At 37.7% G+C, this 13,473-nt stretch overlaps 1 protein-coding gene across 2 annotated transcripts in view; it reads right to left on the bottom strand.

The window, feature by feature from the left end:
* arhgef9a (Cdc42 guanine nucleotide exchange factor (GEF) 9a) overlaps nucleotides 1-6,770 on the bottom strand; it is a 38,003-nt gene extending 31,233 nt beyond the window's left edge. For both annotated transcript variants that reach the window (XM_051109248.1, XM_051109249.1), the window contains exon 1: nucleotides 6,600-6,770. In XM_051109248.1, coding sequence (XP_050965205.1) covers nucleotides 6,600-6,608 — 9 coding nt within the window. In that variant the 5' untranslated portion in view covers nucleotides 6,609-6,770. The remainder of the gene's footprint in view (nucleotides 1-6,599) is intronic.
* Between the last annotated feature and the right edge of the window lie 6,703 nt (nucleotides 6,771-13,473).

Below are 13,473 nucleotides of genomic sequence, written 5' to 3'. Positions count from 1 at the left end.
ATAGAACATCAGTGGTTCAACCAAACTGTTATGAAGCTATGAGAATACTTTTTGTGTGCAAAGTGGGGCTGAGCGATTATTCCGATTTTATCGATTAATTCGAATGTAATGTTTTGCCACGCTTTTATTTTTTGGAAATCGAGAAATTAAGATTTTTTTAATAGAAATATTACCAAAGGGTAGAATTGCATGTCAGCGCACGTGATTAACCGCTCATGTGTGACGTGCTAATATCGCTATAGGCGCCATACACACAGAATGCACTTTTGTGTTGACAAAGATGCAACGCGGGCAGTGGAATAGGAAAAACATGCAGGAAGATGGGAGTGAACTTTTTTTTACTTAAGCACCACATTTTTAGAATGTTGTTTCATGCATGAGACGCTGCGAGAGAGTGCAACAGTCAAACGCTTCCATGTTTACATAGAAAAACAATGGAAAAGCAGTGCAAACATTTTAAAAAAAAACCTGTGAAGAACTACTACTGTATGTTTGATATTTAATGTTTGCATCATGGTGACAGGCTCAAAAGCTGCTGTTTATTGTTTTTACAGAACATTTATAGTTAATAATAGTCTACTTGGATTCTAACTTCAGTCGTTTTGAATTTAAATTACCTTGATTTTGAGATTTTTTGAGATTTTTTGAGATTGAAGCATTTTTCTTGTATTATTTCTTAACATATATAAGACAAATTTGTACAAGATGTAGTAGCTCATGCATCTTTTCTGCAAATATATTTAACAAGTGATTTGTTCAACATTTACATCATGTTGACAACTTCATGTGTGGTGCACTTGGAATAGAATTTTCTTTAACTAGAGGGTTAATAAATAAAAAGTTGGCTTAAAAATCGTAAATCTCAAACGTTTTGAAAAAATCAAGATTTAATTTTTTTGCCATATCGTCTAGCCCTAGTGCAAAGAAAACAAAAAATGTGACCCTGGACCACAAAACCAGTCATGAGTAGCACGGGTATATTTGTAGCAATAGCCAACAATACATTGTATTGGTTCAAAATAGCAGATTTCTCTTTTATGCCAAAAAATCATTTAGATATTAAGTCATGTTCTAAGAAGATATTTTGTAAATTACCTACTGTAAATATATCAAATATTTTTTGATTAGTAATATGCATTGCTAAGAACTTCATTTGGACAACTTTAAAGGTGATTTTCTCAATATTTAGATTTTTTTTTTTTTTTTTGCACCCTTAGATTTTGGAGCTTGAAGTTTATTGACAACTTTATTCAATAATTTCTTCTCTTCTGTGAATAAAGTCATTATTTTTGTTTTCTTTGCGCACAAAAAGTTTTATCGTAGCTTCATAATATTACGGTTGAACCACTGATGTCACATGGACTATTTTAACAATGTCCCTACTACCTTTCTGGGTCTTGAACATGTCAGTTGCATTGCTGTCTATGCAGGGTCAGAAAGCTCTTGGATTTCATCAAAATTATCTTAATTTGTGTCCCAAGATGAACAAAGGTCTTACGGGTTTGGAATGAAATGAGGGTAATTAATGACAGAATTTTCATTTTTAACAATAGACAGAGCGGCATTAAGGATATCAAACAGTGAGGGGTGGATGGATGTGTAACGGAGGCCAGCTAGTAAGTGCTGTGGAGGTAAACCTCGCTCCCGTGATCTCTAGCGACTGATGCTAGAGGCTGGGGCCTTTAGCTTTCCTCCTTGTAAGCATTCCCACATCCCACATCAGAAAAGCCATTTTGAATCCTGCCTGGAGTGGGGACGAGTAAAACCAGAGATAGCTAGCCAATCATCAACCTCATAATTCAGTAATTCACAAGTAAATGACCCCTCACTAGCTCACTAGCACAGATGTCAATGCCCTCTGCTCTGAGAAATCTGCGGTTCTTTGGACAAATGGCATAGCAGGGGCTAAAAACCGTCAACAGGGTGTCTACCTCAACAGCTGGTCCAAATGACCCATTAGACCCTCCAACAACATTATAATAATCGAATATCTCCACCCCTCCAGCAGAACAGCTGGCGTAGGTCAGCACTTCAGTTCTCAGTGACTGCCATCGCTCCATCCAGGTGCCGCCACCTGAGTTCCCTTCGACGAAATAAAGGGCTCTGGGTGTCTAAACAGAAAATAAAGTGCCTCGTTCATTCAGTATCATTATTTCTGCACTACAGACAGAACAGCCCTATAATTCAGAGGACTATAGCACGGCATCCTTCTCCATTGAGAGGGGAAAAAAGGAAAACGGAACATCTAAGAGACCAGAGGATGCTGCCTCACCATAGACACACACGCACACACACCTGACTGGGGAGGACGATTATGTAATCGGAGTACAGTGGGCTCCGAGTCTAGGAGAGAGAACTGGAGAAAGCACGTGGAGAGAGAGGGGAAAAGAGCAGAAGAGAGAGAGATTGCATTAAAATAGACTGCTACGCTACGGATTAAGCTCTTATAACTGCATACACACACACACAAACAAACTCATATAGCCATTAATTCTCATCATATCTTGCGGGGAGAGATAATAAAAGAAATGAAATGTGCAGACAGCGAAGTCACATTATGAACCGAATGTTTTAAGGAACTACTCGAGTCTGAGCCGCTTAGCCGTATGATGCTGCTTAAGCCTGTTATTCCCTCCACGTTGATATGAATCATCCAGATAAAACATTTTGCACTTTTCTTGAGGTCTAAATTTAGATTATAAACGCTTTAAACTCATGCAGCATTGCCTGCCCACACGGATCCTAAAACAAACACAAGCAGAGAAAATGCACAAAAGCCTTTCAGCCATGAAAGATGCAAAAGATACGTGTGTGTGATACAGCTCACATGAAGCTGTGTGTGTGCATGTGTGTGTGTGGGTGGGTGGATTCCCAGCCTACGCTCCCAGTGCAGATGTTTCTAAATCTGGCCATTCTCTTGGTTTTCCCGCTCTTTCCCGCACTTACGTAGTCATATTTTTGGATGCACATGCCTCTCCATGTGAATGTCGTACACCAGCTCGGTGGAGCGGTCCTGAAACCTCAACCCGCTGATTTGAGAGGCCAAAACGCACCCCTAAAACGTGCACCGTGAGGTCACAAGCACCATACTATCTAGAAAACCTCCATACATCGGTTGTTCTGCAATCACCTTTTACGTAAGAGTTTCCGAGCTGAATCTAGCGCATTTTAAGATGGCTACAGAGGACAGGATTAAAGGCTGCTGGCGTCTCGAGAGTAGGATGTAAAGTGAATCCGTAAGCTTCTGTTTTAACGAACACGCCAACATGCGCATATACACTTCGCACTAAAAGAAGGCAGAGGATCTGTCTCTAGTGCATATATAACGCAAACTATATGATGTCATTTGCAACATTCAAGTCCAAGTCCCAGACTTCCCATCACTGTTAACAGGTGCATCAAACCTGTTAAGAAAGAAGGACTGCATGCTAATGCAAACGGGAAACATCCTACCGTACCCTGGCAATGCAGAATGACAGTCAGCATTCAACATCCCACACCGGTGCTAACTGATGTCTCAATGCATAATTGCAATGTGTGCGTACAAACGCTTTACATGTGACAATATGCTAAAATTTCCTGTCTGGTGTTTCTAATATTATATGACAGAACATAAACGTATTGCTTAATATGTTGTGTCAGTGGCTTCACATCGCGTGGCAGTTACAGCTATGGTCTATGCAATGTTTACTTTGCTTTAAAGGAAAAGCTGCAGCTAATAAAGCAGAGGTGCCCAACCCTATTCCTGGAGATCTACCTTCCTGCAGAGTTTAGTTCCAACCCTGATCAAACACTTATCAAGTGCTCCTTCAGATCCTAATTAGTTGGTTCAGGTGTGTTTGATCCGGGTTGGAGCTGAACTCTGCAAGAAGGCAGATCTCCAGGAATGGGGTTGAGCACCTCTGTAATAAAGCATTTATAGCACTATTGATTCAAAACCTTGTTTTCACTCATTAAAGTCTGTTTTCAAATTAAAACAGGTCAGAAAAAAAGTTAGAAAAACTGTCAAAAGGTATACCTTTTGTACCTTATTTACCACTAAAAGAAGCAATCACAGCCTTTGTACCTTTTTTCTAGGAGTGTATACAGTATGTATAGAGAACGAATTGTGGTTTTGAGTGTCCAACAGAAGGAGTTTGATGCAGCACGCCGCCAGTGAAGTTTTCGGGAGCAATATTGTTTCTCCGTAGAGACAGTGAGTCAACGGTTTCAGCACTTCAGTGGGATGCATCCGAACCATTATGCTCCAACGCACAACAAAACCCCAGTCTGCAAATATGTGCTTGCAGCGTGAACACGCGAAACACTAAGACTGATGGTTTGAGCAACATGAGTTCAAGGGAATGATTCAGCTGATTCATGTTTTAGCTGATGGCAGTGATTCCGTAATCATCTTTAATGAGAATGGCCAAACGACTGTCTGTCCTCTAGAAGGGGTCAGGTTAAGGATACGCATGTTGGAACACCATCAGTTTAGACAATTAGAAATGGTGAAATCTTTGGCGTACATGAGCATCACTGTCCTGAGGTGAAAAAAGAGCAAATCTCTGCATAGAAATTGTACACATCTGATTTATAATTTGCACTGAAATTATGTTAAAAGACAAAACTGGTGTCACCTGAAGCTGGGTCTCTTGTTTCATTTTATGTATAACATCCACACAAAAGTTTCATCTACATTTAAAAACAAAAGAATCCTGTCTGACTAGAAAAGGGGGGATGTAACACTTTCCAACTTTCACTTGACCAACAAAGATTGCAGTGCAAGCCACGTTTGTGGCGATACACATGAACACAGACAAACAGAATCAGTTATGAATTGTTAGTCTGCGTTTCATGTACTTCTATATTTGAAGAGTTCATTTGCAAAAACAGATAACTCAGTTTTTAATTTTCAAAAATCATATTTTTTAAGTAGAAATAACTAAAAAAATATATAGGTAACAATAAAACAATGAAAACATGATAACATCATTAAAAAAAAAGACGATTTTTGAAAATTAAAAACAAAAAACTGAGTCTTCATTTGTTGACATTATGGTCTGCAGTTTAGAACGTTGGCATCATCATTTTAAACAAGTATATTTGTTTATCAAAAAAATCTATGAACAAAATCTAAAATGTCCATGTGTTTTTTTACACATTAGTGTATTTTACACAGTTTAGGGACAAACTGTTCTGCAAAAACACTGAGTTAAAGGCTTTAAAACTAAATTCTAGTCAGTGCAGATATCCTAGCGGTTAGAGCACTGACATACAGTGCTTCTGGCAACCCGAGTTTGAGTCCCGACTTGTGGTCCTTTGCTGATCCCGTTCCCAACTCACTCACCACCCCCCACTTTCCTGTCATTTCTACTGTCCTGTCTGTTAAAAAGCATGAAAAAGGCCAAAAAAACATGAAATTCTACAGTTTAGCATCCACCTGCACAATAAGCATGTGAAATCTGATTCAAACAAACCATGCAAAGGAACCTCACCAGTTTAATGTCAACTTATCTTGTGTTTATAGCCTGAACCTTGGATGAATGGGGTGTGCAATAAGGCATGGCCTCAATATATGACCATTCAGGTGCAATTGCCTGGATACATTGTTTGATCGCACAATACATCCCTGCACAAACAAATTCTCTTCCAGCTCCCTCAATAGCTAATAAGTGTAGTGTGATTATAGGTCAATAGATTATAAGTGGCGTCTCTACAATAGACCCAAACTATTTAACAAAGATGATGTAGGATGGTGCATAGGAAATTAAAGATGTGAGAGGCAACAGGACATGGACGTCAGGCACCTGTGATCATTGTGATCAGCTCACGGACACACCTCAGTAGTACCGACATCCCAAACGAAACGTTGGCCTCCGTCGCAACCCCTCACGGCTTTTATCCTCTCAAACGTTTGACGGAGGCCAGAGCCGCGTCATCGCCGGCCTAGCTCGCAAGCTTCGCCCTCGACCGCGAAATTCGCGTTGACACCGATAAACTGCGCACCAGCGAACATGTCTGTAAAAATAAACGAAGCCGACGCACGCGTGCTTGCGTGCACTTGACTACAGAATGCCGGTCGCTCATAATCAATAAACGAGAAAACGCGGACTCACAATTAACCGCGACGAAGCGACGGACGCAGAAAACCGAACGGGTTTTGCGCACGCACATAGTGCTACGTCGCGTTTGAATTAAAGGTGAGCAGCTTCTAACGGACACCGTGACACATTTAGGAGAGCGCAAAATATACCAACGTCATTGACATGCCCGAGGCGGCGCTGAGGTGCTGGGTATCCCCCTCTGTAGCGCGTTTGCTCCATCTCTCCCGTTTCCATAGCAGTGGAACGGTACGAGTCTCTCCGCGCGGGCGGACGGATAGCGGCGTGAGGGGGAGCGTCCATTAACTCGCAGCCTCCCAGGTGAATAAAACGAAGGATACTTCACGATGTCACCTCGCGTTTTCGCGACCTCTATTCAGCTCGCGTATATCCACCATCGCAAAAAAGACCCCCCTCGCCACCACCACCACCTCCTCTCCCCCCAACCTCCTTTTTTCCGTATCCGTCGGTAAGCCAGAGGAATGGCGCTCACGGGAGCATCACAGTCAGCCTCACCTTCATCATCCTCAGGGTCAGTCCCGGTCCTGGATCCGTGTCCTTTCCGCAGGTTCGAGCCCCCGACGCCAGCTGCAACCCTGTATCCGCGCCCCGTGAGCAACGCGCGGTGTATGGAAGAGAAACGCACGTCCGGTTAGAGACTGTTCTGTTCTCACGGCGAGGTGGGAGTCTGCGTCTCTCTCTCTCTCTCTCTCTCTCTCTCTCTCTCTATGAATAGAGCTGAAGTATGGGCGGTGCTTGTGCACACTGCACACACATATACACATACATACACACACACACACACACACACACTCAGGAGCCAACCATCAGTCAAAAGAAGGGGTGCTTCACTCTGCTATTGAGGAGGCTACAAACATTACATAATCAAAAGGAAAAAAGGATACAAAATAATGCTGAACTACTGGCTTTTGGGAACTCACATCATCATCATCTCAGTGCAGAAAAGAAAATGTCCAATAAGCAAAAACAAAGAAAAAACAGGGACAAAACTACATGCTGTTTTACATCATTCAGAGAGGCAAGCAGGCAGCATCTATATATCTATTTAACACAGCCTGACAAAACATACAACCCCTGCAATGTGTCCAGGGACATGCGTAAGATAGAGCGAGCGCTAAAAAGCTTCCAATATGATCTTCCCATCTCAAAACATCACATGCAAAACAATCCTAACTACTGTAAAAACTACTAACTCTCAACTTAAATTTGATGACTTAACTTTAGCTTAATATTTGATATACCAGCTTTAACAGTAACACTTTACAATAAGGTTCAATAGTTAACGCTGAATACTTTAGTTAACACAAACTAAGAATGAACAATACTTCTACAGCATTTATTAATCTTAGTTCACAGGGTTAGCTCAATTCCAGAAATTTTTTTTTAGATAATGTACTCACTCCCTTGTCATCCAAGGTGTTCATGTCTTTCTTTCTTTAGTCGTAAAAAAATTATGTTTTTTGAGGAAAACAGTTTAGAATTTCTCTCCATATAGTGGGCTTCTATGTTGTCCCCAAATTTGAACTTCCAAAATACAGTTTAAATGCAGCTTCAAAGGGCTCTAAATGATCCCAGATGAGGAAAAACGGTCTTATCCAGTTTTTTTTTATTTTTTAACTACAATTTATATACTTTTTAACCTCAAATGCTTGTCTTGTCCAGCTCTGTGTGAACTCGGCCATTTTTTCTGTCATTACAGTTAGGGTATGTCTAAAAACTCCCATTTCATGTTCTCCTCCAACTTCGAAATCGTCCTACATCGCTGCAGAAGTACCTACCCAGAGTTTACAAAGTGAACATGCAAAAGAAGATCAAACACCCTTTAGAAAAAAAAAGGTAAAAACAGCGATGTAAGACGATTTTGAATTTGGAGGAAAAACGAGGCGGGAGTTTTTAGACGTACCCTAACTGTCATGACCGAAAAAAAAAAAAAAACAGCTCACACAGAGCTAGATAAGACAAGCGTTTGGGCTTAAAAAGTATATAAACTGTAATTTTTTTAAAGAAAGTAGCCGATCGTTTCTATAGATAAGACCCTTATTCTTCGTTTACAGCCCTTTGAAGCTGCATTTAAACTGCATTTTGGAAGTTCAAATTTGGGGGCACCATAAAAGTCCACTATATGGAGAGAAATTCTAAACTGTTTTCCTCAAAAAACATAATTTCTTTACGACTGAAGAAAGAAAGACATGAACACCTTGGATGGCAAGGGGGTGAGTACATTATCTGTAAATTTTTGTTCTGGAATTGAACTTATCTTTTAATTTCAACTTTTACTAATGCATTATTACAAATACAATCACAGATTGTGCATTAGTTAATGCACTGAATTAACATTGACTAACAAGGACAGACTGTATTTTCATTAACTAACATTAACATTAAAGATTAATAAATACTGTAATAAATGTATTGTTCATTCCATTAACTAATGGAACCTTATTGTAAAGTGTTACCGTTTTAATCAAGTTATCATATTTCACCCCTATGATTTATTTTTTGTTAGATCAGTTTCCATGCTTTTTTAAAGTAAACTAATTTGTTGTTAACAAACACTTCAATGGAATATGACTGAATAGAGCTATGTTTATTTTTGGCCAAATCAGAATACATTCAACATGCAGGTGTTTTTTTGAATATGAATCTCAGCACTTCAGATGTGTTTAATTATGCAACATGCAGACAAGTACAGTCCTGTACTGCTTTCTCTGATTTCCATCATTTGATATTTTTTTAAAGGGACACCATTCATTTTTAAATAGTTTATTATTATTTAACCATCATAGGGAGGCTTAATGTAATATGATACTGAAAACATTGATCTCATGGGTGAGAGGAGATGTGCTGTAGCAGATTACCCTCTGCCATCAGGCATAATTATATACAGTGTGTGTTTGAAATCACATAGACAACAGACACGTACACAGACATGAGAAGAGACGAGAAGCTAATGTGATGTTTGAATTAACGATTCATTTCTATAGGATGATCTTGATGGCCATGAATATACACAGGAGTGACTGTTTAAAAGTTCGGGGTCAGGTCTCTCATGCTCACCTAGCTTACAAAACTGCAGTTAAACAGAAATATTGTGAAATATTATTAAAGTTTAAAGTATCTATTTTACATACACTACCAGTAAAACATTTTTTTTGACATTAAGATTTTTAATGTTTTTAAAGAAGTCTCTTCTACTCACCAAGTCTGCATTTATCTGATCGAAAGTACAGCATAAACAGTAAAGTTTAGAAATATTTTTACTATTTAAAATAACGCTTTTCTGTTTGAATATATTTTAAAATGAATTTATTCCTGGGATTTCAACGCTGAATTTTTAGCATCATTACTCCAGTCACATGATCCTTCAGAAATCATTCTAATATTCTGATTTGCTGCTCAAAAAACATTTATTCATTATTATTATGTTGAAAACAGCAGAGTAGAATTTTTCAGATTTCTCTGATGAACAGAAAGTTCAGAAGCACAGCATTTATCTGAAATAGAAATCTTTTGTAACATTATAAATGTCAGCGTCAATTTAAAGCATCCTTACTTAATAAAAGTATTCATTTCTATAATTTCTTTCCCTAAAATAAGAAATAAATAAAATTAAATTAAAATTAAAATAAATCTTACTGTCCAAAAACTGTTGACTTTCAGTGTATTTTCAAATGTAATTTATTCATGTGTTGGCAAAGCTGAATTATTTTCAGCAGTCTTCGGTGTCACATTATTCCCTATAAATAATTTTAATATGCTGATTTGGTCCTCAAGAAACACTTCCTATTATTAATGTTACATACTGTTGTGACGCTTAACTGAGGAAAATGTGATCAATTTTTTCAGGGAACACTGATTAATAGAGTTTTCAAAGCCTTTACTGTCATTTTTGATCAAATTAATGCACCCTTGCTGATTAAGTGTTAATTTCTTCAAAAAAAAATCTTACTGACCCCAAACTTTTGAACAGTAGTGGTAGATAGTTTAGTTATTAGATGACTGTGCAGTCTTATGTTGCTTAACATAAATTATAACTTTACTAAATTATGTTTGCAACATTTCATTTTTAAGTTTTTAAATAATTATAGTTAACTAAAATGCTTTTTTTAATATTCCATGTAGTCTGTCAATATGAGGTCATAAAGGTTGCGTAATTATATAAGCATTAATAAACTAACAATAAGGTCATACATGGGTTTGATTCCCAGGAATCAGTCACACACTGATATAAGTATATGCCTTAAATACAGTCATTATGCATAAAAGTGTCTGTTTAGTACAGGCTCAGATGATGTTTGTTACTTCACACACTGTGTAAACTTTCCATGTAAATTCCTTGTTGTAGAATTTGAAATGCCAAAACAACTATTCAATCACTGTCTCCATCACCGTTTTTAAAATAATTAGAAGGGAAATGAACCCTGCAAGAAAGAACTAATCTCATTTCTCTCCTGAGACAGAAAACGACAAAAAGACACAACAAACACCAATCCAGTGGTGCTGTTTAGCTGACTTTCACATATATATATTTTCGTTACATTATGTAATGAAGCAGGAGAGATGATGTAACAAGCATTCTGGGGATCACAAGATCCCCCTCCCCCCAGACTTCCCTCTGTGTGTCCCGAGGTTTTCTGTGATGTAGCTCTTGCATACGTAACAGTGTATTCATAGCTTTAAACCATGGCAGGACAGTGTGTGAGTTGGGATGTCACTAATGGACTCAATGTTTTGGGGCATATGTGTGTGTATAAGAGTGAGGGAGTGGGTGTGTACGTGTATATAAAAGCTTTTGGAGACAATATGTCCTCTCCAGCTCATGCAGTTTTAACCTTTAGGCATCTTTTATATATATATATGTATATATACACACACACATATAGTCCTCATAAGCTTTACCTCGTTCCCAAGGCACTATTTAGAATAGTGTTTTTGTGGCATATGTGTGTGTCATGAATAAATCAGCTGAGAAGAGAGCTCAAAGTTTCATAAATAAAACATGGTGCTATACTTGCTATTATTATGTGGAATATATAAGTGACGTCCTGCTCTATATCTGTAGATAAAAGGAGGTTTTGAAGTCTTGAGCTCCAGGCTAATGACATTTACACAGGTATGAATAATTAGTGATTTTTACTTCTTTTATATTTCTAAAAATACTAAAATATATATATATAATCTAAAAAATACTATTAAAATTGCTATTAAGAATCCAGAATTAATTTTAAATTTAAAATACAAAATTTTAAAATACAGGTACTTTGATGTAATGTATAATGGCACTAAATGATCTCCATATTCGTGCATCGCTTATTTACAGGATTCTTTTCTAAAAAAATTTCTAAAAATACTGTTAAAATGATAGCTTAAATCGAAAATCTAAAAATACTATTAAATTACTATTAAACACTACACAAAATGAACTTCTGCTGTACAACTGCACCATATCCATACACTGTTTATTCACATGTTGTCTAAAAATATGATACAAATTTTATCTTAAACCAAATATTTAACAATTAGCAACAATTTACTGTTTAAAACTCAAATTACTTTTCAAACATAGTGCAAATTAGTAGACAAATGAGATTCTGTAGTAAAATGATTTCCATATTTATACACTGCTTATTTACTTGGTTCTCCAAGTTGTTTTAAAAAAGTAGTAAAATTTTAGCTTAAACCTAAAATCTAAAAATGACTATTAAATTACTATTAAAATGGGTTCCACTTAATATTAGGTGGCCTTAGCTACTATGTAGTTATGTTTAAATAACTATTGATACAATGTTTAATCATTTGATACAATGCGCTTATTGTGTACATACGTTTGTACATTGTTCGTATATTTTAAAAATGCCTGAATGAAATTACATCTGTAATTACATTTATAACCCATCACACACAAATTACACATACCCATACCACCAAACCTGTCCCTAAACTTACTCGTATCCCACCTCAATTGCAGCAAAAGTGTTGTGCAATACAATATGAACACAATATTTACTTTGTAATTAGTAGTTAAGGCCACCTAATATAAAGTGGGAAAAAACATTAAATATTAGATATAAAAAAAATAAAGCAGTACACAAATGGTACATCAGTAGTACAATGGCACTTTGATTTATGTAATAGTACTAAATGATCTCCATAATCATACACTGCTTATTCACATGGCTCCAAAGTACTTCAAACAATACCATGGTGTTACCATAATAGTACTATTGTCCAAAAACATGATACTGGCACCATGTCCAAAACCTTGTTATTAATCGCGCAAAAATAACACCAGTACAAGCTTGTCTATACAAACTCTCCAATACTCCCATGTGTGTGTATGACATCTGGGATGAATGCCAAGGTTGTTAAGGGAGTGAGAGAAAGAGACTGAAGGCTTATGTAATATACTTTCTCCTGAGAAAGAGACTCATCACACAGCTCCGTGCCAATGGAGGAATCATCAACATGCTCACACAAACCACGTAGAAATAGGTCATACTGAAATCTGGCCACTGTACGGTTCTGGTTGTAGGCCAAAACTAGTGTGGATCTTGTGGAATACACCTTTCTTTAAACAACCTTACAATGTGTGCACTTGTAACACGAGTTCAGTAAACCAGCCATCTGTTTCGATTCAGACAAACAGATGATAATGTCAACATGACAGTCGTTCCCCTCTCAGCAGAGTCGAGAAAACCATTTCAAAGTGCAGAGAGAGCAATAAACAAACTCTGAATAATGTGGTTTTACCCTTCGTAATAAAATATTGCCGTTGCATAGCAACCCTGGGTGTGCATCCTGCAGTGATGCGATGGAATGCTGCATGCTGATTGGCTGAGGTCAGCACAGAGGAAGTAAACAGACAAGCTCATCTATAGTTAATTTGTGTGCTTCAAATGGTGTTGTTTCCATAAATCTACATCAGCAAGTTGTGCACTGTTACTCACCTGCATGGTTAAGCTTGTACGTTCTTTAATCACCAGAATTACACACAATATCAGTGAAGTCCTGTTGTTTTAGCTGTGTGTTATGGTGAGAGTGCCCCCTAAAGGAGTGGTGGACTAGCACACGAAATATATTACATCTTGTTTGGAAGACTGTTACGTATAGAGTTTTCACAACACACGTCATCAGTCGGCCATATTGGCGGCACGGAACGTATACAGTGCCACTGAAATGAACGAAACTCGCATATTTGGCTGATTATTGCTGCTGAAAATAATCAGTTATTGTCATGTTTTGGGCTGCACTAATCGGTCAAACCAGGAAAAACATTTGAAGCATTATAGACTGCCAAAATTTATAACAAATCAAGGAGAAGAGTGCAAAAAAATTGGAACCAAAGGTGTTTGTGTTTGGCCAAACTGAA

The sequence above is a fragment of the Labeo rohita genome, chromosome 5, assembly GCF_022985175.1.
Source record: "Labeo rohita strain BAU-BD-2019 chromosome 5, IGBB_LRoh.1.0, whole genome shotgun sequence".
NCBI classification, from domain to species: domain Eukaryota; kingdom Metazoa; phylum Chordata; class Actinopteri; order Cypriniformes; family Cyprinidae; genus Labeo; species Labeo rohita.
The sequence above is the reverse complement of the archived record's forward strand: the minus strand, read 5'-3'. Positions and strand labels throughout refer to the sequence as shown.